The 26621-nt window shown below is 41.9% G+C and overlaps 1 protein-coding gene and 1 long non-coding RNA gene across 2 annotated transcripts in view; one reads left to right on the top strand and one right to left on the bottom strand.

Moving 5' to 3' along the window:
• The first annotated feature begins 8634 nt into the window (after nt 1-8634).
• On the top strand, nt 8635-16275 carry LOC130373224 (uncharacterized). The gene is made up of 3 exons (XR_008893491.1): nt 8635-9025; nt 15561-15696; nt 16211-16275. It is a non-coding gene; the product is annotated as an uncharacterized LOC130373224 (long non-coding RNA).
• The window catches only part of LOC130373210 (nuclear body protein SP140-like), a 49073-nt gene continuing 32712 nt past the window's right edge, over nt 10261-26621 (bottom strand). The window contains exons 8-21 of the mRNA XM_056579559.1: nt 24052-24234; nt 21391-21507; nt 20716-20849; nt 19671-19709; nt 19504-19540; nt 19155-19304; nt 17649-17765; nt 17256-17398; nt 16225-16293; nt 15551-15678; nt 15023-15089; nt 13261-13335; nt 12899-13039; nt 10261-12403 (exon numbers count right to left, since the gene is read on the bottom strand). Coding sequence (XP_056435534.1) covers nt 12320-12403; nt 12899-13039; nt 13261-13335; nt 15023-15089; nt 15551-15678; nt 16225-16293; nt 17256-17398; nt 17649-17765; nt 19155-19304; nt 19504-19540; nt 19671-19709; nt 20716-20849; nt 21391-21507; nt 24052-24234 — 1484 coding nt within the window. The 3' untranslated portion in view covers nt 10261-12319. The remainder of the gene's footprint in view (nt 12404-12898; nt 13040-13260; nt 13336-15022; nt 15090-15550; nt 15679-16224; nt 16294-17255; nt 17399-17648; nt 17766-19154; nt 19305-19503; nt 19541-19670; nt 19710-20715; nt 20850-21390; nt 21508-24051; nt 24235-26621) is intronic.

The raw sequence follows: 26621 nt of genomic DNA, 5'->3' as shown, positions 1-26621 counted from the left end.
CTGATTTGATTGGGTTGTCCGTTGCCGGGTGGGTTTCAAAAAACATTCGGCTCATGTTTCCAAAGACGAAATAACATAATACAGATAACGGATCGCTAGATAACACTTGTTTTTCATTTATATTTGTATTGTATTGAATTGTTTAATCGAATTTAAATCGTGTTTAAAGCAGGTTTCAAAAACCATTCGCGCTTGTTGCCGAACACGTGGTAGTCGACCACGTGGTAGTCACACGTGGTAGTCGACCACGTGGTAGTCACGTGACTGCAACGTAACAGGACGGGACTGGGCGGCGGGCTTATATTCTGTAGCATTACGCACGCGCACGAGCTATGGGCGTGTTTGGCAGAGCAAGGGCGTGTTTGGCAGAGCAAGGGCGTGTCTGGCAGAGCAATGGGCGTGTCTGGCAGAGCAATGGGCGTGTTTGGCAAGTGGCTCCGGCTGCAGATAGACCTACTTGGGTTTCACCGAGCATGCCTCGCAGGTGGCTCGTGTGTGCTTGCAAACGCTATAAATCCCAGGATGCATTTCGCAATCGCAGCAGTACGATGGCGGACAATATGGAGAAGACGCACAACTGTAGCTTGAGTTACTCTTAACTTATATATATATTTATACAATATATAATATAATAATAATAATATAAAATAATATATATAGATATATAAAGTCGGGTGTGTATAGCTTATACACATGACAGGACACGCATATCTTTTCAATTTTTATTCATTCAGAATATTTACATACTATTTGAAAATGAAAGAGGCTGGGATTTTGTTTTATATCATTTGTTTGTATTGTTCAGTAGTATATGCCTAAATGAGGCCGACCACACACACACACACACACACACACACACACACACACACACATACACACACACACACACACACACACACACACACACACACACACACACACACACACACACACACACACACACACACACACACACACACACACACACACACACAACCTCTTGCAGGCAGACTCAGAATCTTGAGCCCATTTATTAGGGAACAGGGCCCCGTTTCCCGATAACGATGGATCTTCGCTCGTACGATCATTCTCCCGATGGATCTTGCGATCCATCGATAATTTCTTTGGAGCGTTTCCCGAAACTCCTCTTAACGTGAACGCGCATTCGCTGCACTCACGACGTCGTAGGATTGTAACTGTCTACTGACACGGTGCTGAAATGGGCTCCGTAGGAGGGGGAGACGCAGGAATGTCGCAGGAAAATTGTGTTAAAAAGGGTTAAAATATATCCCCATCAAGGACAACAGCAGAGTAGCCTACGAAAAAAATAGACTGCAATTATATGAATGCTAAAGACATTAAAACACAATTGATTAGGCTGAAACCGACATATATCAGTCCTAATCCTGAATGCACTGTTCGTTTCACGGCATTTTCCCCCCTGAAATAATTCCATATGACAAAAAATTAAAAATAGCTTGTGTGACAACTACATTTATCTTAACGGGCTGATTTCTGAAACATGCTTTGCGCAGCAAAGAGAGACGACTTAATCTGATTCCGCATAAGGGTTTCCTTGATTGATAATTTGATTGGCTATAAAAGCCCCTCCGGAAATAGGGTAAGGTATGTATTGATGAGGAATACAACGAAGCCCACCGTCTGGCCCGGTGCATCGTTGAGCGCACGATCGGGAGGTGGAAGTTGCGCTTTAGATGCCTTCACAGGTCAGGCGGAGGGCTCCAGTTTTCGCCGGCCCTCATGCGCCGTGATATGTGTGACGGCTGTTGCACAAAATTGCAGCTAAGGCTGGGGTGGCATTGCTTGAACCGGAGGACGTTGAGGCCGATGACGACGAGGAAGATCGGTGTGAGGACGGCCTCCCTCATAACTACGCGGCTGGTTTTCATGCGCGTCGAAGAGTGATTGAGACTTTTTTTTAACCCCCTCCACCCTCCCACATGTCACTAAACATTCCCGTCAACGTGACCAATCCCCACCATATCCCAGCCTTTTGCCTGCTCCTTTGCTTGTTTTTTTATAATTTATTCTATTTCTTTATTTTTATTTTATTTCATTTTGTACATTATTTTATGCTACGTTTTATGAGTAGCCTATGTCAGTCTGCACAAATCCCCCCACTTTCTCTCACACATTTTGAGTGCCCTGCCTGCGCAAACATTTTCTGGACTGTCCCTTTTTATTTTGGCCATTTTAACATCTTTGTTAATAAATTAATTCATAATCTTTATTAATTACCAAACTAAGAACATAAAGGCGCAATGCGTTTTAATAAAACGCATCCAATAGACGGAATGTCCGATGGTGTCGCCACTGAGGCTATAGCTGACGATGCTCTTAGCGTCCTACGAGTACCTACGAGCACCCCTGGAGTACTCGTTAGCTACGAGCGTTTTCAAGACGTTCGTTCCCCACGATGCTTTCGGGAAACGCGGTGAAAACTCTACGATGCCCTTTCGACGCACTTCACGATCCACTTAGGCTAACGACGCTTTCGGGAAACGGGGCCCAGGTGTTATCGGGATTCCATCACTGCATTCCCAGAATCCTGCATTGTGAAAGTCTTCCCTTTTTTTTTAAATGTATGTGAGAAGGTGAAATCCTCCCCCTTCTCACTGTCTCGCGTTAGAGCAATTATTATTATTATTATTATTATTATTATTGTGTGTTTGTGTGTATATGTATATATAGATATATTATATTGGGTGGTGTAAAACTGGTCTTCCGTCCCGGTAGGGGGCAGTATGCTAAGGGGGCTTAGGATCAGGGTATCAGCGAATAGCCCAGGGGGGTGTTGATAGAAACAGCTGTTTTGTAAATATCTTTACGTTCTGCACAGGGTGTGGGTATATATGTATTAGGTGATTGTGTATTTAGTATCATGTTTATTTAGTATTCACACAATGTACTTTCTGTTCAGTTATGTTGGATTGTTAGCTTTAGGTAAATAATGTTCTCCAACTAATGGTCTGGCCCATACGGCCGTGATTGGTCCAATTGCCATTTCCCTATTTAAGGGCTTTTTCATTTGGTGTTTGGGGCTGAAGGTGGTGCTGGCTTGAAGTGAGGCCAGTACGAGGGACGTATGTTTTGGTTATGATATGTTAGGTTATCTTAGTTTTTGTTTGCTGACCGATGCAGTCATTTCCTTTTTCATTTGGAACGTTGCTATATTTTTTGTGAATGTTTTGGAGAGATTAAAACTTCACTTTTTGTTTTTGTGGGCATTTGACTGAACAGCCCAGACAATTATTGCTACCAACATGGCACTTCGAAACAGACCACCGCAGTGAGTAAAAGTTATTTTCCTTTATTAATTGTTGACGTTTTTGGGCTGTCTCCTCAGACACAAGCCATCAGTATCCCTGCTCTTTGCACCTTGACATGCATGTCGCCGCTGTTTGTTAACCTAGCTTTGCTGATTTGTATCTTGTGATGCGTGTGTGTTTTTCTTAACAGGTGTTAGATGACTGACAAGATCTATGGGGGGGCCCCCTTTGGGCCCCCCCATACCAACTTAGTCTTCAAAGGAATCTAGTGCCATGGGACTCCAGTGTCTTCAAAACATCCTCGGAATACATGTGTATGAATGGTCCACCGAAGGGTTGATCTGGAAGCCACCACGGTCCACGCAGTAATCTGCTGCGTGGGCCGTAGTGGCTTCCAGAGCCATCTTTCGGTCTTGGTCAGGATTTGTTACAGTTGCCCTTCAATGTAGCAGGCTACGGGTTGCTGAAGAAGCCTGCTTCACGAAGCATTGGAGTACAAATATTGTGCAAAATGCTCATGTAATTGCACTAGTAACCTGTAGATTAGCTTAGTTTAACGTCATTCCGTGCTGTCTCTGTCAAATGTGTGGCTTACTTTAAGTCCACAAGGCCCTCTGGTAAACCACGTTGGAACACCCCTGGACAAGGTGATTAGTCACTGGGTGTGTGCTAAAGTTTTGTTCAATTTTTCACTAGTTGGTTACGGTTTGGTAGAATTGTTTGGATGCTAGCGACGTGATGGCGTATGTACAAGAGCCTACCGTGGCCAGGCCACAGTTGCGACGGCCACGGCCAGATGGCCTAGTGTGAGTGCAACCTTGATTGCATTTGTATACTGTTTACCATTGGATGTTTATGCAATTCGGCTTAATTCATCCGCAGTAAAGCTGCATTTGACTATTCCAGGGTCGTTTTGTACAGGCTTTCAATTGACCATGTTGACTAGTTTGTGGGAAGTTTTTTTTATTTTTTTTACCCTTGCTTACAATCCAACGGTTGTGACCACTTATGCAACTGGGCTGTGAACCTTGCAATTCTAGTTGCATATTTGTACACGCAAGCTTGTCCATTTCCATCGCCATCACTAACACTAGCTTCAGCATTTCCTTGTAGGCCATTAGCTGACTTGTGTATTGGAGCGATGATTTGGGTATTTTAAGATGCTTGAAAACCTAAAGTAAAGCAAAATGCGTGTCTGGTGTGCAAGAGCCAATTTGTTGGCGTGCAGTAGTCGAGGAGTTGCCGTAGGTCGTAAGCCATCTGGAGGTTGTGGCAATGGAGGCTTGTGGTAGATCTGCCATCCAAGAAAGGTTAATTCTTCTGAAGCATGATTAATAGTTTAGTAAATTGAATCTATTCATATAGAACTATAAAATCCAAGACTGCAGCCAGTAACTTGGATCGCAATATGTGGAAAGTATTAGTCTTCATTTGTAACAACAGAATAATTAACATGACTAACTGGGTTTCTTCCATTTTCTAACTAGGGACTTGACTGGTGAGTCTACTGGATTAATCAGTAGCGGTACTTTGCCCAACAGATTTGATGGCATGACTACAGGGTGACAAAGACAATTATTCCCTGCCTATCAAAAGAGACTTCTAAAACATATCTGCTAGAACAGTTCCTATACTTTTTGTAGAATTTGGTCATGCTGCAAATTTACTTTTTGTAGTTGCTACATATTTAGTTCTTCGACAGCCTCAACTGCTAGAAAAGTCTATTCAAATCGGCTAAATATAATGAACTAAATTAATAGCCATGAAATGTTGTCACTCATACTAATGGCAAATACCCTCTTTCAGTTGGTGGTTAAACACTGATGTCTCTCTAGGCTTGAGGGAGAGCTCGCAAGTAAATTACACGAATGTCCTGGAGCAATTGGGAATACCCTTTTATTTAGTCTACCTGACCAGGGACATCTTTGAACTATAGGTCACCTAACCCAAACTTTTCACTCTTGTTAGGTTGTCCTTTTCTCTTGTTTTAACCCGAAAGGGCTGAAATATCAACATTTCAGGTATTCTGTTTGGATAATGTGCAAAACTTGTGGCTTCACTAATAAAAGAAACTTAACAAATGTATTTTTCTTAATGTGGTTAAACTATTTAAAGATTTGTATGCAAAATATTTCAATGAAATATTTCAATAATGAAACTCAGAATTTTGATAAAACACAACTATGGGTTAAAGGTATTTGCTTTGGGCATATTTTGATATTTTTAGAATCTAGCTCCATTGCCGTTAGAAATGGTGTCTCCCAGTACTGCAAAGTGCTTCCACAAGTTTAAAAAAGAATGGGCAGAAAAGGAACTGCCAACTAAATCTATTTAACATGGGTAGAAAGTTTCCATGGAAGCTCTTGGCTGCTGGTTCCCATCCTTGTCATAAAGGATGGCTTTATGTTTATTGCAATACAAATTCACAATTTTAAAAATGCATAACCTTGTATCGTGAGCCTACGTACTTCAATGGGGGTTTCATTCCGTCTATACACGGCACCTTCTCAACGAGCACATGAGATCGGTCGCCCAATGACAGACTCTCTCTACAGTCAGCTCGCGCAAGAAGGTGGAACGTAAGGGAGATACCATTTCCAGAACTTGGAAGGCCGTAATAACCATAGACGTATACAATGGTAATAACTAGGTTATGTGAAAGACCCAGAAACACAAATATGCGACGAGGCAAAAAAAAAAGAAGATAATAATAATATATATATTTTTTTTTTTTTGCGACGAGGCAAAATACCGGACGTTTTTGGAATCCCTGCCGGACGCATTTTTTAGGTCTCGAAAAGAGGACATGTCCGGGGAAAAAGAGGACGTCGGTCACCCTATACTAAGTTTTATAACAGATAATTCAATACGTGAAGATTTGGTGATAGAGGTAAAGCATCTTCTTTTAAATATTATAAGCCTTGATTCAGTTATTCAGTTCTGTTGGATTCCAGCCCACCATGGAATATATGCCAATGAAGTTGCTGATAAATTAGCTAAAAGATACTAACCTAATTAGATGAATTTAACCTTAAGTATCTATATATATTTTTTTTATTTATTCATTTCTTTTGTTAGTTTGTTTTATTTTGTTTATTTTGTTTCGTTAGTTTGGTTTTTTCTTTGTATTTATTTTTATGATTTAAAGTATCATTTGCCAACCTCCTTGTCACAAACTCCTGTGTAGTAGTCCAGTAGGTGGCGGTATATGGGGCAAAACTATGATCCTCCACTAAACTAGAAGAAGAAGATCTCTGCATCCGGTACGTCACGGACTAGGTCACCGGTCTTGGCCACATAACGCGAAAGCAAATCGCTCCTGTATGTTACCCTGCGCCACTGAGCAGTTTGCATAGGAATGAATGGGCGGCCATTTTCCAGGCCATTTTTGTCAATGGTTTTCTCTCACTGGCATTTTTCATTTTTTTTTTCAGTATTTCTTCTGTAATTTAAGAAGCCCATATCCGCCTGTAAAATAAAAAACGTAGCCTTGTTAATAAAAAATGTTTTTGTTAAATTACAATTATGAGATAATCCTATAAAGCCAGAATTAAGAGATACAGTCAATATTTTTCTATGATAAAGTTTAATTTAGATTTTGTTTAATTGTGGATGTATGGGCTTACATAGTAATGCAAGTCTTGTGTTTGTGAAAACTCTTTCTTAAACTGCACTTTTGTCCTTTTCCTTAATTTAATATTTTAACTTTCAACTTTGCTAGTATTCATGCCTATCAAGCACTTATTCCACTTCTTGAACTAAAATGATGCTCCTTGGATGAAAATATGCCTTCCCTTGGCTCATTCCTTGCAACAGATCCTAGGATAAAGCAGGATAAAGTATACATAGATAACACGAAAGCTTTGGGGCCTGTTGCTGCCTTCACATATATGGAAAAGATGATCCTTTCCATTTGTGCACTGGAAATTATGAGTGTGTTGTGTTCGAGTGCCTTTGTTGTTGTACTGAAATGAAACATGGCGGACCCACAGATCCTGAGCTGTTACTTGGGTAAAACAATTTTAGGCCCCGTTTACACGAAGGGAAAACGCTGATATTTCCACGCGGTTTGGCCTCTCCTTTACAAAAAAACGCTGTTTTTGTCACAGAAAACTATCATTGCTAAAAACTCCGGCCAAAGTGGAGATTTCTGAAAACGCCGGTTATGAGTTGTCGTGTCAACGGGGAGAAACAGGGTTTTAGGTTCTGAAGCGTTACATTATGCGCCAGGAAATGCTTAACGTCATATGAGCGCCCTATGTTTACAGTTTGTTTGTTACAGGAAGACGCTTGTGTTATTCGTTGTTGTTGATTCTGAGGATTCTGATTGGCTTGACCGGCTTTATCCTTCTCCATACTAGAGTTTAAATTCTCTGCCCGAGATAATACATAGGTTATACACTATCCTCGGGCCGGGCCTTTGATCAAGGTTTTTTTTTTTTTAGTCATTGGTTTATTGGCCTAATCTGAGGAAAAATCTATGCGATAAACAGAAATTGTATATGCCTTTATTACACGGGTCTTCTCAATGCCGTGGAACGCTCCGTTCACTTGCATGGGTAGTAGTCCGGTGACTTGTCAAGCCCAGCGTCTTCCGTTGCTAAGCGACGTCACCGTCTTTGCGGACAAATTATTTCTCTACTGATCAACACTAAGAATGCTGGTAACGAATAAATTGTAAAAAGACCATGTGAAGTTATTTTTTCGTTTTGGCAAGTAGCCGTGTAATAAGCGGGATAATGCATAGAACGTCGCCGGTTATTGTCGAAAATAAGCCCCTTCAGGGCGAAGCAAGACAACTTCGCTGCGCGTCGGTCGGTGTACTGTTCGCCCTGTCGGGGCTTATTTTCCCGATAATGACCGGCGTTCTATACATTATCCCTTACATATATATTTAGCAGAGTAGGCCTAGTAACAAATGTGTACAAAGTTACATATGTATTAAAAAATAAAGTTGGGTTGAAATCGGGCTCGGGCTCATAATTACGGTTAATGTGTCGGGTCGGTCCGGGCTCGGACAGAACGTGCACGGGCTCGGGCCGGGTCGGGCTTGATTTTCTGGGCCCGGTCTACTACACTGCCGCCCATAGGTTTGGCATAGTTATAATGGCGCTCAACAGCGTATTTAAGCGTTTTGATGTAAACTACAACTTTTTTTAAAAACGATGCTTTGTGCACAATGTTATTTTGGAAAACGGAGGGGGGGAAATATTTGTTTCTATAAATACCCTGCTACATATAAACGTGGCCTTAGACTGTCTATTTACGGCCACACCACCATAAACCCGCCTGATCCAATCAGGAAGTTGATGAGCAGAGAGAGCAGGTGGAGAGAGCAGGTGGACTTTTTTGTTTGTTGGTTAGTCTGTTTTTTTGTTTGGTTTTCAACATTTTGTATTGTGTCCCCCAATAGTATCTTACTGTTGGGGGGACGTACTTCCTTTTATTTTCGGGTTTGTCCCGTGTATGGACATTATGGCGAGACAAAGCCTCGGCAATGGTCTGGAAAAAAAGGCGGTTGAACAAGGGACAGGAGGGAGACGGGATGGTGAAAGAAGGAAGAGACAAAAAGGAGTTGACTCTCATCGTCGAAATGGTTGGAGAGGAGAAGATATCGGCAATGGAGCTGATGAGAAATATTAAAGACATGTGCGGAGCTGCTGGCGTGCCGTAGCGTCGGTGACAGGTCGTATGAGATCACAAGGAGTGTGCCTAGCGGGAAGGAAAAGGTGATGGATGGATTTAAAATTAGGGAAGTGAGTATCATGGGGAAATAACAATCCAATGATGAGGTGAGGGTGTCATTTATGGGGCTACCGACTTACACCACGGAGGAGGAGATTAATGCAAAGCTTAATTTGTGGGGAGACTTAGCTGTATCGCCGTTCAAAAGGAGGATGTGGCCAGGCACTCAAATTGCGGATGGGACGAGGTTTTTCAAGGTGAAATTCAATAATGCTGTGCAATCGTTACCCTACTCCACCCTACTCCACCCAATTTAATACTGTTACAGGGCCGGAGTACTTTCGTGTTATCCACGACAGACGGGTGAGAGTGAGCAGATTGTGCATTCAGCCCGGTCATATCCTGCGAGATTGCCCCGAGTTCACCTGCTTCAAAGGCCATAAGCAGGGACATGCTAGGGAGTGCGTCAGGGGAGATTGAAGAGGAAGAGAGGAAGGTGGAGACGGGAGGGAGGATGACAGAGAGGCGACGAGCGGTGCGGTGACGAGCGGAGTGGCGGAAATTACGACGTGAGGGGTATTCATGTGCAACTTTCACGTCGGCTTTTGGTATTTACCATTATTTCCATGTTGCTAATGTGGACTTGTGATGCCCAAAGAGTTATGGCACGTTCAGATCACCGAGAATTATGGAGAAAACATTTTCGCAACCTCGGAAAGTTCTCGTGAAAGACATCCCATGATGCTCTGATGATTCTAATTCCTTTCAGCAACTCGGACCAGATTTTTGAGAGTTTCCCAGTTGGTGACATATTGTTTACCAGTGACTTGCATGAACATGGACATGAAAGGTTTACTCAATATAAAATAATCAACCATCATATCACATACTTTACTATTGATTGTTGTTCAACGTTGTGTACCAACCTTCCATACAGTGGCAATAGTATTGCCAATGTATGGAACATGGAGCACAGCACATTGTATTGCCGCAATTCTCATAAATAAAAGCAAAAAGATAGTAGGTTATAGGCTACAAGGAAATAAAGTTGTGCAAACTTGAAACTGATCCTACTAAGTTCTGTTTAGTTCTGATTGTTTTTATCGGATAAAAAACCCTGCTGTGAAGAACTTTAAGATATCGACACCCGTAAGCATGAGTGTCATCACTGACGAGGTGTCTCGTTATTACCAGGACACATGAATGTGACATTAGTATGGGCCTAGGAGGCTAACAAAAAAGTTAAAAAAATAAATAAATAAATGCAACTAAAGTGAATATAAAATGTGCATAGAACACGTAATAGATAAATATAGACCACAGCTACCATCTCATTACACATATTTTTCGATATTTTATTTAAGTGTAAAAACAAATGCCGCATAACAGGCTGATTATATGAGAGGCTGCTAAATGATATAAAACGATGTCTACATTTTTCTTGACCAAATGTCAAAGGTGGAGGGCGACGCAATCCTGTCAAATATCTTATTTTTCACCTTGTCCAAATTCTCACTTTTAATCAGGCCTACAAAGGCGACCGCGGCTATTTCTGCGAGGAACCGCACAGCATAACTACCAAGTAGGATAGTCAAGACCTGGAGAAATACAACCATCCAAATTAATGACTTAATTAAGTAAGGTACGATAATGCATACAACACTGATAAGAAACGATGTTTATAATATATTGGGTATATCATTAAATAGAACCACAGTTACGCATATCATGTTATATCATATAAGTTTTCTTTGCCGAAATTTATTTGAGGACTCAACTCTGAAGTTGTGGAAGAAAACCTTATTCCATGTGTAAATTAGGCCATACTATTTGGCCATAAACTGAGGCATTTGAAGTTTGAAATTCATGTGCATCTGTCTCATCGGAGACTGCATGACGCGCTGTCAAAATATCAACTCGTCAGATTCAAATGCGCTCATGGCTCTTAAAGGGGATTGGAGATGGCACTCTCATTGGTTTATTGCAAGTTACGCCCAAACCACACCTACGGGTAATTAGGCTACTTCAGACCAACCCTTTTTAGATTTGCGCCGTGCGCAACAGTCATTTTTTGCGCCGGTAAAATATCGACATCGCCATCGAACCGCCCACAAAGCTACTTGCGCTTGGCGCTTCTCACTTGCGTTTCAGACCGTTAAAATAGGGCCCAAGATGTGTTGTCCTTAACTAAACACATGGATGCGTTAAGAATATGTTGTTTCCAACACATCCTTTTTGAGAGTGAAGCAATGTATAACTGTGAGGGGTATCCTAGAAGCCAATTCATTCTATGGTATCACATTTAGCACCCCCATCCTACCAATGGAATGTCCTCACAATTATCCTGGTATATAATCAGACTATTAACGTGATGTTGACTTAGGCCCCGTTCACACAAAGCCGATTTCATGGCGAAACCGCAAAGGTCTTGTAGGTGGTTTCAAATCTACCCGGTTTCGTTTTGGATTCGTGTGTATGCCTGAAACCGACTGAAACCGCAAACCATGACGTCATCGCCCCACCCCTCGACCTCCTAGCCAATGGCTCTTAAGCCCGCGGAGTCTCAGAAATCACATGCGAGCATGAGCATAGACATCATATAGCCCTATATGATGTCTATGAGCATGAGCATAAGGGCAGCCTTTATGCGCATGCTCGCCTCTTCTTCTTATTTCATTTCTTCTGGATTTCTGTACCAGAAGCAGCGCCCCTTATGGGCCTGGAATGTGTACTACAGCGTTTCTACAGATCTACCCGGTTTCACTTGGCTTCGTCTTTACGGAGATACTTCGAAACCGGATAGATCGAAACCGTAACGGTTTCGCCCGTTTCGGCTTCGTGTGAACGGGGCCTAAATATCTTCATCCTGAGATGTTGAAAATCTCCATTAGTTATATTTATACTTTGGCTGTGATTTTTGCTTACAATTCCCAAATCTGTGGCGCTACTTAAGTGACCTTCACTTGTAGTAACTGTTGGTTTACAATTGTACTAAGTAACTTCCCGTTTACAATTCCCAAATTTGTTGTGTTCTATAAGTTTCATATTCAACCCACACTGAGTCAATAAAACCCCCTCAAAATCACTTGGACTAGTTTTTATTTATGAAGTATATTTTGTATTTATGATAATGTGTCATTCCATTTGATAATATTTGACAGCCCTAATTCTATACATTAAAGACCAGAACATTATAAAAAGTTATTTTAGGTTAAAGTAAGGAATTTTATGCCTTTCACACAGACGAGTACCCGTTCTTATTGCTAAACTGCCTTGTTCCTCAACGTGCTAAACGCAGCACAGTGACAAATCCACGCATTTAATTCTAGCATGTCCAAGGTCCATCAGCACGTTGCATTTCTCTGCTACTGCCTGCGAAAAACCTTTTCCACAAATTGTTCATAGAACTCTTTCAGCTTGATTCCCATGTCCCGGAACTCTGGTTTATTCTGAAAAAACAAAAAAAATCTATTAAACATTACCAAAGAACTTTAACATGCATGGCAAAATTAACAAATGAAAAAAAACAATGACTTGTCTAGCTCACATATCTAACTCGCACGGCCGGTGGTAATGCCGTGTTCGGGATGCATCGCACACCTCCTGCCCGAGCTACAAAGTGGATAATCTACCAGCTTTCTTTCGACTTTTCACAGAGGCATTTTGGTCGTAATATAAGCTGTCCCACTAGAAGTCCTGAGAGTACACCAAGTTCAGCGAGGTTAACTGTACGACTGGTTTGCTAAAGAGGCTAATGTAGCTAACAATAAAAATGAATAGCCAATGACTGTTCTTCCCCGATTGCCCACAAAGAGAAACGGGAACGCTATAAGTGCTACAAGCCAGGAAATTATATCAGAAGAGCAACTCAGGCGGGTGGTGTACGATGCATCTCGAACGCAGCATTATTTGTGAGCCGGGAGGGAGGAGTCCTACTCACTAACCTGGTTAAATTGATCACAGTTGGAGAAAATGAGTTGGATATCGGTTAATAACATTCCGATGGTGTACTGCTGGTCTAGGAGCTGCTCTGTGATCTTGTCCAGCCACATAGGAGTCACGATTTGAGAGCTGTATCCCCTCACCTGAAGTGAGGGAGGGGGGAGATAAAGCGAGAGCGAGAGAGAAACTGAAAATCTTTCTGATTTGGTCACAATTGGCAGTATGTTTGTTTATATCTGTCTGCTAGAGAGTTAAGGAGGGAGAGAGGGAGGAATGGAAGCAGGGAAGGAGGGAGGGACAGAGAGATCGTGCAAGATCACATACATACACAATAGAGAATAATGTTGAAAACAGTGATACTTACATCGATGCATGGATCTTTTGCAAAAATGTGATCCTTGTCTGCATGGTACAGAGACAGGAGCAGGTAGTGGCACGGCTGTTAGGGCACAAAGGCAGCTTTTATATTACAAATTACGATATGAATACTGTATGTTGCTATTTCGGAAATGCAATGTTACCATGAGCTGTGTCGCAGCTAAAAAAAAGCCAACTTTTATTTTAAACCTTGGGATGCAGCAAATGGTTCTATTTTCCTTATAGCCAAATAGGTTAATTAAAGGAGACATATTATGGTGTCTTCCAAACAAGTAAACATAGTATTTGAGTTCCAGAAAACATGTTTCTGAAGCTGTTTGCTGGAAATAGCTTTTAGGAAAAGAAATATCGTCTACCGCTAATCCCCTGTTTCAGTCCCTTCAGAATGCGCTGTTTCTGGTGTCTGTAGCATTGATGCAAATGAGCTGCTGCCCATTGACCAATGAGCTGTCAGACTGAACCACAGCATGGAGGAGAAGGGATTGTTGCCGTTTGCTGACTCCTGGAGCTCTATATCTATATAATATAATATAACATAATCATAATATTATAAACGGGTATTTATATAATCCATCTAATATCACGGCCAAAAGCAATGTTCGCCTCGGATGATATTATGAATAATAAAGACTTTGACTTTGACTCTGGTACTTCCACAAGTAAAGACTCATAGTTGGGGATATCTCTGCCATGGTTGAGAAGAATTGGGGGGAAGGAACTTTGGCATTGACTTTCTGAAGTCCATGAACCGCGACATGGAGAAGAAAAGGATTGTACTCCGGGAGCTGAGCTGCCGGACTGCCTCCTAAATGAGCTCCCCGCGCCGGAGCTGCCGGCCACCGTTGAAGCCGTCCGGCCGCAGTCCGGCAGCTCCGGCGGTGTACTCCGGGAGCAGAACTGGCGCCGAAGCTAGGTGGCAGCTCTAGCGGACTAGCAGCTCCGGCTGGGGTAGCTCGGCCTAGTCCGGCAGCTCAGCTCCGGGAGTACAATCCCTTTCTACTCCATGTCTCCTCCTCCCGACTTCCCTTCAGCGGCAGCTCCGGCGGGGTGAGCTCGGCGCCAGAGTAAGGGATTGTACTCCCGGAGCTTAGCTGCAGGGCTAGCGCCGAGTTCCCCCCCCGCCGGAGCTGCTCGTCCACTGGTCGCAAAATCTTAGCGATGCTATGATTGGAGGGGAGTGGGGAAGTGGGAGGTAATATACAAATGTACCCCATTCCTACGTAGGAGGGGGCGCTGAAACTGACTCGCTCGTTTGGTAGCTGGAGGCGGGATGCTTCCAGAAATGCGTATCTCACTCAAAAAACCATGTACAGACTTATTTCAAAGTTGGTATGCGTGTGGGAGCACCATCTACCCACAACAACACCCCAAATCACAGGAAAAGTGCTGTTTTCATAATATGTCCCCTTTAAATATGCTGTTACTTTACTGTTTTATGTATGGATTTGAGACAGAGTTGTTGACCCTATTTTCCAATCATTTTCTTTTCCATATTGCCAGGGACAAAAAAAGGCCCCTGCCAAACCTTGATCCTGGGTGGCACTGGCCACATGTCTTTAGCACCAACAAATAGGCTACATTAGCAGGGAGCGCTAGTAGGACGATCTGGCCGAAGACCTAGCACTTGATATTCAAGGACTTAGCGTGAAGAGTTAGCATGGGAGCTAGAAGAGAGTTAGCATGGAAGCTAGTGTATGAGGTAGGATGAAGGCTAGCAAGAGAGTTAGAAAAATGACCAGGGTGGTTACCAGCATCTGGTTGGAGACAGGAATCATGAGGGTCTCTTCGTACGTCGTTCGAGGGAGATACTCATTCCTATTCCAGATGCAGAATGTACACATCCATTTACTGTCGTCCCTTTTCTCACACACAAAAACACACAGGCAAACATACACACACACACAAGGTTAGGATGTTTTACTTTTTGGGGGAGGTAATGTTTGTGTGCCTGTGTATATGTGTCAGTCCGTGCGTCGTGTGCTTTTGTGTGTTTGTGTAAATACCAAATGTGTACCTAGGTGTCCCTGTGTGTGTGTGTGTGGCTGTGGGTTTGTGTGCACATGCATGTTGTGTGTGTGCTTGCACCCCATCGTATGAACAGTGATATCTTAGCTTGTTGTCCTTGATTGTGTGTGTGTGTGTGTGTGTGTGTGTGTGTGTGTGTGTGTGTGTGTGTGTGTGTGTGTGTGTGTGTGTGTGTGTGTGTGTGTGTGTGTGTGTGTGTGTGTGTGTGTGTGTGTGTGTGTGTGTGTGTGTGTGTGTGTGTGTGCGCTCACCCCAGTATAGAGGGGTCCAGCTGGGGCAGGTGACACTTTTGGTGGAAGGAGCGTGGACAGTGGTCACACATCACCAGGTCACCCCATCTCCCACACACAAAGCAATATTCATCGCTCTTCTGTTCCTTCTGCACACACACACAGTGGTAAGTGATGTAGTTTGAACCTATGTCTAGTAGTATGATTAGCATTAGTTTAGTAGTAGTATAAGGATGATAAGTAAGCCTAACAGAAGTAATACGTGTATAATGCATAATAGTATCGGAATGATTCCTTATAAGTAGTAGTATAAGTAAAGGTACTACAAGTATGAATCATAGTAGTATTGCTATGATACCTTTTTAGTATTTTAAGTATTAGTAGTAGAATTAGTACTAGTCTGATAGATAGTAGCATTGGTATGATAACTTACAAGTAGTAGCATTTGTCTGATAAATAGTAGAAGTAGTACTAGTAAGATACATAGAAGTATTGGTTTGAAAACGTATAAGTAATAATATAAGTATGATAAGTAGCATTTAAATGAGCGGAAATAGAATAATATTAGTATTTTGTATGATAAATAGAAGTAATGGTATGATAAGTAGTCCTGAACAGCCTCCCCAGCTGTTTAGGATCTTTTCTTTGACCAATCAAACATGTTGCAACTATCTCCAACAGACAGAGGGACTCACCAGGGCTTGAGGGTCTGGATGGCACAGTGAACAGTCACACTGCTCAGAGTGTAAGTGCAAAATCTTCCTCTGGAAGGATCAAGAACACACGCTCTCAGAAATATGTAAAGGGCTCTCACATAAACCCACACCTGTTCCATATTTTATATATTTTGCTGTATACACACAAACACACACACTTACATAGGGCTAGGAAAAATCGATATAGGAGCAACTACATAAAAAGTTGTTTGTGGCCCTGAGCAGCTTGCAGCCACGGTACCATGCGCTCTGTTTACATTGGATGTATCGCAACGGCGAGGCGCACACAGCCTTTTAGCCGTGTTCTGTAAGTATTCTAGAACACACGGGAGTCCTGGAGCTCTATATCTAAATAATATCATATTATTCATAGATATCTATGCCATATAATATTATCACGGCCAAAGCTTTGTTAGCCTCCAGACGATATTATGAATCTCAAACGGCCGCGTCGGGTTCTCCGACGTCTCTGGTTCTTCCACGTCCACATCAATCTGAAGTAGACTGAACCACGACATGGAGAACAAAGGGATTTTTGCCCGCGATTATTGACAGCGGTTGTCTCCCGCCGAGCACCACCGCGGTCCCTCAGCGGGAAGCGGGGCTCAAGCGGGAGTCATTTGCGGCCAACAATCCCTTTCTCCTCCATGTCGTGGTTCATGTACTTCAGGGAGTCAAAGCCAAAGTTCCTTTCCCCCAATTCCTTCTCAACCATGGCTGAGATAACCCCAACGACAGTCTCGCTGTAGAAATACACGATACGTCAAAGAACCGCCTTGTTATGCGCCATAACACCAACAGTAAACCCTTGCGTTACAGTGGCGCTCGCACGGTCGTGTCTCATTGGCGGGCAAAATTCTCTGATCGGGCAAGGCAGAGAAACGGGAGGAGCTTAGATCCTTTATGACGACATATGGGACCACATTTCAAATCAGCAAAAAAAAATATGGCATAGGTGTGGATGTGAGTTCACATTAGTATCATTCACGCACACACAGAAAGTGTGTTACCTCAATGAGACTGCTGCTCAGCGGCTGTCCTTCCCATTGAATGTCCCTCCTCCAGAGGGCGTCAGGCATTGCTGAACCCTGCGCCACGAACTCCACTGGACTCATCCAACGGTCCTCCGTCCGAATACTTTTCCCACACCTCCCTGGAGAAAGAGGACCTTCAGCCATCCGACCACGCCTGACCAGACCATAACTCCCCTCACTTTCCTACAGTGTTCATAATGCCACGCAACATTTAACAAATGCTGTTCTTCATGCCATGATCATAATCGATGTGTATGCATTTGCCATGTCTTTTTTAAATAAGTTCATCGAAGTTCATTAAATTAGCTATATTTTGGTCCAGGAAGACAATTGGCAGTCAGGAATAGGTAGACAGATAGACCCTTATACCTGAGGCAAAGCGGCTCTTGTGCAGCATCCCACTCAGAGCTCCACATATCACTCTGAACTCATTCTGGCCGACCCTGGGCCTCTCGTCTGTCACTTCCTCCAGATTATCTCCTTGGTCTGGATATATATATATACACATACAACATTTGAATGAATAATTAAGTCAACAATGCTAATAATTCCATTGCTCAAAATGCTAATTCTAGTATAGGGTTGCTGCAGGTCTCAACAAGATAAATTTAAGACCTGTTGAAGACTTATGAATGCAATTCAAGACTTATTTAAGCTACATACTGGCAAAAAAGTATAAAGGATATGAAGGAAAATCAAAGTACCATAATTACTTGCAAAGTAAATAATTGCATTTGCATTCAAAATAACAAGACTACACCGAACTGTGTGTACGTAAGAGTTGTAAGAGTATAATATGCAATGCTACATTCAACAAAAACATAGATCCCAGACATAAAATGTCTGCAGCTGGAGGTTAATCTAACTGATTAGCCACAAACAGTGAGTCACATAATATATCAGAGCGTGATTCATATAATCGCGTGTTATAGGTGCCTATAATGTAGTACTCTCTAAGACATATCTGTTTACAATTAGGAGATAGGACAGATACAAACCAAAGTTAGGTTTGTGGAATTTCGCCGAATATGCTGACGTGGGCTATGCCTTATTTAGGTAAAAATGTTGTGCCTGCCACATACAACCGTTTGTGAACCATTACAGAGTTACAGGGTCATCGTTAATGCAGTGTGTATGGAGCCAGTTTCCTGCCATAAATCAAACCTGAAAAAAAAGGTTCAAAGGCTGGTAAGTCTGGGTTTGAAAACTCAATGCCTTGTAAAAAAGGTTTTGCAACACTGAAAAAAGAGATTATAACCTGAAAAAAATTCAAACATCTGCAAACATGATTTTGTGTTCTATTTTATCTTCTCCATCATTTTCAACAACACATTTTCAAAGTTCAAACAATTTCCCCAGCGTATTTGCAGAGTTTCAAATCTGGCACTGTTCTAACAGTGTATTTCATTGTTTCCCGGTTTTGAAACCTTGTAAATGGGATTCTGCAAACAGGTGTTCACACAGATCATTTTTGCGATCATTCTGCGTGCGCATCCGCCATGTTGATAGACAAATAATTATGAACGAAGTTAAAGCGAGTGAGCGTGCCGTTCAGACACCAGAATGAACGAGTTCACAGTAACGTTCATCAGGCAGTAATACAGTACGTTCAGTTCACGTTCGCCCAAAATATGAACGAGTAACATATCACTGGCTAACCGCACCGCTCATTGGAATTGGCCATTTAAATTGGCATGGGTCGTAACCATGTGGATAACATGCCCCCTCTTTCCAAAAACTCCTTAAAACACATCTGAAGGCTTAAAATTCAGATATTGGATTTTAGCCTGTAATAGCAAATAATAATAATAAAATTAATACTACAATAGTGGTAATACATTTTAATGTGTCCATATGTAGCACTGTCTCATGTACCTGTATCGGAGCGCTGCGTAGAGCAGTCATTCCCCTGCAGTTCCACTTCATCCTCCATGCTGACCTCCTCCTCACCCGGGTTGGCCTGCAGCTCCTCCTCCTCCCCCTCCTCTTCCTCCATCTCTTCTTCGCTTTCAGAGACAGCTGAAACTGACAATAGAAAAAAAGCTCATGCAAATGTTTGATTTTATTTTGAAGACCAATTCATTATCATATCTGGTCATATTGATTGCATGCTTTCACTGTGCTCAGCCTCACCTGTTGCTTCACTGAAGAGAAAATGCGGTAAAAATACCTAAACTTTACAAGTAAAATGTCAAATAAATGAAATAGAATAACCGCAACAAACCGGTGTTTGAGCTGCAGGGGAGCGTTGATTTCTTAGCCTAGACATGAGAACAAACGAGCAGAAGGAGGACAAACAGCCAAGCATGAATCCTGAGAAAACACAAATCAGCAATCCAAATAATTTTTGATTTTTTTGGATTAATCAATAATTGATTTATGGAAAGTTACCTTGCACTTATTATATCCCGGGCATGTCAGGTGTCCGTTCTGCAATGGGGTTGCACAACACACACACACACACACACACACACACACACACACACACACACACACATTAAGCTACTGGAAAAAGGTTCCTCATATTAGGATATAAACTCCCCTATGTCTTACCAGGCTGGGCTGATTGTGGGTGTGTTTAGCCTTTTGTGTTAACAGATAAGTTATTAAATCTAGATTCAAACACGGTTGTAGAATTTAGATATTTTAAACGGAACCAAAGTGATTGATCACTAGTAGTTTGCTCATGCAGGCATGAACTTTCAAACCTTACACCCAACTCTCTTGCCCCTAACACCCTGTTTGACCTTGTCCCTGCCCACAACCAAAATTGTGAAACATGCCGTCTCACAGACACCTTTTTAAGTGGTGGCTTTATTACTGTTCAGGCATAGGTATCTGCACTTTCTACTCGAGTCGTGATTCCATACATAAATTAGTATTTTAATATTATATTACATATTTATTATATGAATTATCCTATGTTTTGAAAACTTTATGCATTAATGTCAAGATTTAGAGATCCTAAGATATAGATATTCCTAACATCACTTCTGTCATCTGATAGATTTAACGATTTTTTGCATGAAGTGGTAATAATTTTAGTTTTGGGGTAGGGTTCTACTCCTTTATGGTTTTCCCTGCAGTAAGATTTTAAGCAGGACATATAGATGTCAGATACATAATACCAACATTTGACAACAGGGGGCACTAAACAAATCCTCCATGTGGTACCTCAGATATCTCAACATTATCATTGTGGTGATGTATAATACACAGCAGAACCAAAGCAGGTAGAGGCTGGGATGGGGGTGGGCCAAAGCCATCACAGCCCACTTTACCTTGAGTGTGTGGAGGTGAAAGCTCTTAAATCTGTGGATGTGTGCTTGACTGGACCAAGTCTGCCATCAATTGATAACGCGGCTAATGACTAGCGGGTCCTTCAGTTCGTCCCCCATAATAATTGTTTTTAGGGTTTGGTTCTCCTTTTAAATACCTTCAATAGCTTTTCTAACGTGGTGTCGTTGCAACGGATACTCTTCTTCCAGTTACTGCGGCTGCCCTTGCCGCTAAGCTTCTGAAACGCGCGGGGTGTGTACCACTCATTGTTCCTCAGGATGCACGGCTCTCCTGAAACCATAGAGACAGTCGGTAAAGACTGCTTGAAGGAGGAAAATAGGTTTAAAAAATAAACTAAATCTCTGGTCAAGCCCACTCTGTTTAACCTGAAGAGACAAATCAAACCCCCATCTTGTTTGGTTTTTCCCTTTCCTCCAGTTGGTTACTGTTTCCAGTGTAACCAATGTCTTTTACATTTTAAATTGTATTTATTTATTTTCAAATGCAATACCTGGTTTGATTTTCAACATTTCCAATGAAAACCATAATAATTCATCTTTAATGTTAACAATAATCCAGAAAGTTTAATCATGAATCCCCTAAACCAAGGAGTAAATCAGGCTTTTACTCCTTTATGGCTCATTTTGTAGTCTTATTAGTTCATTACCTCAAACGCCAAACTGAAAACGTCATTACCAATTCCTTCACATAAATAACAAAACATAAATTCCGTCGCTGTGTTTCTGTACACAACTTTGTATAAACTCAACCCTTGGAACAGGAATAAATTGATCACCGATTCCAGCCTCTAATCAGGCTATTACCGGCTCACCTTTTGCCAGTTTGTCGCGGTAGAGCGTCCCCTGCTCGTCACCACAGGTAACAGGCAGCTGGTGCCTGTACTTATCCAACGTCCAGATCTCCACATTTTCCCCCTTCGGCAGAGAGCCTAGGCTCAGGAATATAACACAAACCATATTAATATATTCAGGGTGAAGATTAATTCAATGATACATTATAATGTACCACTGTCTTTCTGGTACTTTATATCAAAGAGACAACCCTGGCTGAATGAAATACATAATATCAGTCAATAACTCAAGAGAGGCGAGTGGCTTGGGTTTCGCTTTTTTCCCTGTGTTGGTTTCGACCAATCATGTTGCTGGAGACAGGGATCTGTAAGCGCATAATAACCTAGAACTCGGCTAGCAGTAGTAAACGGTAAAGTGTCAATAAATATTCCCTTTAGACTAGCCACTGTAGAAATCCCCTAATATATATCTCCCTAATGAGGCATAACTTGTTCTGCCATATCACAGAAGGACTGCAGATTCCAACATTAGGGCTGAGACGGTGGTTGTTTCTTTATAACATGTGGCCTCACTCTCACCTATTCACACACACAAAGGACAGTGGGGGACAATGTCTACTCTAAATTAACGGGGTAGTTCGGAATTTTGGACATAGGGCCTGATTCCCAAGTGAGCATTGGTATTCTATATCACTGGAGACAGTTTTCAACACATTTCATTCAGTCCTTCTGGTTCATTGGTTCTCAAAGTGCGGCCCGCGGGCCAATGGCGGCCCGTGGAATCATTCCTGGCAGCCCGCAATGACATACATAATTATGTAAGTTAGATAAAAAAAATAATAATAATAAAAGAAAAACTTTATTTTTTTATTATGTCAATATTAATTTAAAGAAAAATAAATGATTATAAAGAGAAAAGTCGATTCTCTCTAGCTTTCAATTAAATCCTTTTACATTTGTAAGTTTTAATCCGACTGTACATTACTTTGAAAGGCTGAACCTCAGTTTCGTGATTTAGACCTCACTTGACCTCACTCCCAGAGGTCCACGGTGCAACGTTTTTTTTGACCACTGGGATGCTGGCGGCGTTTCCCGCAATTTTTTTTTCCTTTGGCGGCCCTCAGTCAAATTTTGGGTTCCTAAATTGGCCCTCAGTTGTCAAAACTTTGAGAACCCCTGTTCTAGTTGCAGAGTTCGCTCGTGCTAGGCTAGCGCACGGCAACGGGCAATGATAGCCTGCTATTAAAAACAGTCTTAACCACTCCACAGTACACCCAAGGTAAATCAATTATAACGCCAGACTATAGATTTAAATGTCTGTGTTGATAGAATAATGTTAGAAATAAAACTAACCTTGCATCGCATGAATAATCGAGGGACTACTTTCTCAGCAGAAGCGGAATTTTACTATGCGCTGGTTAGGTTTGTAACCGAATCACGACAGAAGAACGTAAACAGAGAAGTGTGGGACAGAAGCGCAATTGAACGACTAGGCAACATGATGGTTCAGTGTGCTTTTAGAAATTGTAGAAATAAACGGTACGGATGGGCACCACAAAGTTTCCACCAATTTCCAGTGCGAGATCCAGAAAGGACTCAACTGTGGCTTGTTGCTGCCGGCTTGGACATCAAAACACCGGCTCGTACATGTACGGTTCGTTGGATACAACAAATTCCTCATAATCGTCTTCAAAAGCAGATGCATCGCTAACTCCTCCAAACGTGGGCATATCTTGTTAATTGAATACGCTTATAGAATTCCTTCGTTCACTGTACTCTGCGTTTGCAGCAATGACAGCGGCAGGTAACCTAGGTATCAGTCCGCTGCTGCCGTAGCCTACGTACAGGAATATAAACATTGCTGCTGAGACCCCGCAATTCCCTCAAAATGGAATGCAATGCAAGGTTGGTTTTATTTCTAACATTATTCTATAAACAGACATTTCGATTTATAGTCTGTCGCTATAATTGATTTACCTCGGGTGTACTGTGGAGTGGGTAAGACTGTTTTTAATAGCAGGCTAGCATTGCCCGTTGACGTGCGCTAGCCTAGCACGAGCGAACTCTGCAACTAGAAGGACTGTATTAAATGTGTTGAAAACGGTCTCCAGTGATATAGAATACCAATGCTCACTGGTGAATCAGGCCCTACGTCCAAAATTCCGAACTACCCCTTTAATGACATTATGATCAGAGAATCAGGGTATATATTCCTATTTGCAATGAACACTGATCAGCAGGTGATCTCTTTCGTACTTAATCCCTCCCTCAACCCAAACACCATGCACAATTGTTTGAACATCAAACAAATATAAATCAAAGCACCATAATTGTACTGTAAAGTACAGTTCGCAATTTATGCCAGTCATGATTACTGATATTTTGTGTTCCTAATATACTGCTCCATAATAACGTAGGCCTATTTGTAGTTAAACTTCATTGGTGCTAGGTTTATGCCACGAACATCCCATTCTTAATTCCCACTGCAAGTTGTTCCTCGCCCCTCTACAATTGGGGTTAAGATCGATTTACAGTACTACTTTTCGATATAGTTCTACATTTTTATATCTGTCGGTTTTCTCAAGGCAGTATATTAGGGCTATACAAACAGGGACTTGACTTAATAAGGGATTTCACAACATCAACCAGGCATAGCACCCCTGGTGGTGAAGGACAGTATACCGAAGGTTGGCTTCCTCTTCCTTGGAGAAGCCTGAGAAGAAGAGTGTCCCTGCTGCTCGTCCCGGTCACAGAAACTCCCAAGTTTATCTCTCCCCCCTCTCTCTTTCCCCATGGACTTGTCTTCCGAGAGTCCTTCCCTTGCATGTTCGCCACTGCTCTCCTCATCAGAAAGTGGGAAGGAGCCTAGAACAGTGAGAAACGCAAAGCCATTTAGTTCTCAATTCACTCTTGAAAAAAAATCTGCTTTAAGAAGAGTACAGCCCTTTAGCATATTTAGGGTTCCACCGATTCCACTTTTTCTCAGACCAATACAAGTACAATTTCTTACATTTGGGTATTCGCAGATATATACAGAGTACCGATACGAGAACTTAAAAATAACATTACAGTTTAAAGAACCATTGAACTCACTATTTCACCGGGAAATCTAAAACTTTGAGGTCTTGAAAAATGTGTTTTATGTTGAGAGTTCTAGGAGAGGGGCATGTTATCGCCTTGGTTACGGCCCAGGGCAACATTGTGACACTTCTTTAGTGCCGTTGTTTTGTATGAGTGTTATAATGACCTGTTTTTCAAATGACATGCGCCACATGCGCCACCGTAGCGTTATACTATATCGGTCCGGGAAGCCTAACCTTCGGACACGGGTATTAAATAAAATCGATGCTCCGATGGAGCTTCACTATCCAACACACTGTACCGGTATACAATAAGTTTCCTGAAAAGCTCAGCTTTCTTTATGATGCCGCAGTCAACCACTGCCCAGGCAGAGCTGCAGAAGTCCACACAAACCATGCCGCTGGTGCCCCTTAATCGTGACGCCACCTGCAAAACATTGTATTTTTCCCCCTTTCCTTGACTTATAAATTCAATTCATCAATGCATTGCAAATTATTTGTTCTCGATTCAATTTCGATTCCGATTTTCTTTTAAATCGATTATATTCTTTATTATATTTCCATCCGTTCTTTTTTTCAATATGTTGCTGTGAGCTATTATTATTTTTTTTTTTAACATTGAGCCCCCTTTCTGGTTTGTCTAGGATGAAATAGAGTAGTAGTATCGTAGCGAAATACAGTTTCTATCGTGTTTTATTGCACATTTAGCGCATTTTGTAAATCCCATGGATTTCTGTTGGAAGACTCATTGCTCGTTGGCCGGAAACGTAAAGGGGGGGTGTTCACGTTTGGTTGTAGTCTTTCTGCTCGGTTCTAGCCCTACTGTTAAGACGGAGAACCGAGCGAAAAGACTACAACCAAACGTAAACAGCCCCCCTTTCCGTTTCCGGCCAACAAGCAATGATTCTAGGAGGTATTCTAGTCCGCTGATCGAGCCAGAGAGCTAATGTAATGGATTGTACATATTTATAATTTGAAATTCGTCCCAGCCTTTATACCACAGATACTATAGGGTCTATAGTAGGGGTGGGAAAAATTATCGATTCTTCGATGCATCGCGATTCTCGCTAGAACGATTCTGTCTCGATGCAGATAAATTAATAATCAGATTATTATTTTTTGCCTGCTGCAACATTATGTTCGTCAGAGAGGGATAATTTTTGTAATTTTTAAATTATTGAATTTATCTTCAGTGTGTATTGGCCAATCTGATTTGTCTTGACAAGATTGCGATTCAGCCTACGCATAGCATGCACGCAAACTCACAGCCAGACACAGGAACTCCTTCTAATTCAAGAGCAGCTTTTCCTTTAATGACATGGATAAGAAAGATTAGAAAGAAAATAAAACTGAAACCTATTTTTTGCATGCTTCCATATTGTGTTATTATAACGCAAGCTGCATTGATTATTGCATTGTTCATAGAAAGTCATATTTGTGACAAAAGCGTTCTCTCTTATGAAATATTAGATAAGTTAATTCATCTGTTGATGTCTTCAATGATCATCACAAAAGTAGGAAGTGATTAGCAAACTGAGTAGCAAACCCGGATGTATACATACATTTTTGAAAATCACGAATGGAAATGTACATAAAAAGAATTGATGCATCGAGATGCATCGATAATCGCTTCAGAATCGAATCGTTGATCTCATAATCGGAATCGAGTCGTGAGGTGGCAAGAGATTCCCACCCCTAGTCTATAGCATATAACGATAGTTATGTTATTATAACTCTAGTTCTATGATTGTAGGCGTAGCCGTCTAGGCTTCGCCTTATGGGCTTGTCCCGTGCGCGCCCTAACGCGCGCTGAAAATTCAAACTATGCACCTATCAGCGTGGGCACCGCCCACATTTCCCCACGGTATCGTGTCTATATAACGCGGTGTATACCGTCACTCATCCTCCACGCTTTTCTTTCAGCATTTGGAGGGTACAGCAGGTGGGAAACTAGACGGCTACGCCTACAATCATAGAACTAGTGTTATAATAACATAACTATCGTTCTATTTCATGTAGGCTACGCCGTCTAGGCTTCGCCTTATGGGCTAAGGTGAAGCTGCGAGCGGAGCCCGATCAATGTACTCCTGCTGGACCCCAGTCAAAACGACCTAAGTCACCAGAACACATTAAGACTCAAAAAAGCCAAGGAAGTGTAAAACACAACAGCTT

The sequence above is a fragment of the Gadus chalcogrammus genome, chromosome 2 (genome assembly GCF_026213295.1).
Source record: "Gadus chalcogrammus isolate NIFS_2021 chromosome 2, NIFS_Gcha_1.0, whole genome shotgun sequence".
Taxonomy (NCBI): Eukaryota; Metazoa; Chordata; class Actinopteri; order Gadiformes; family Gadidae; genus Gadus; species Gadus chalcogrammus.
This window is presented reverse-complemented; position numbering and strand designations above follow the sequence as displayed.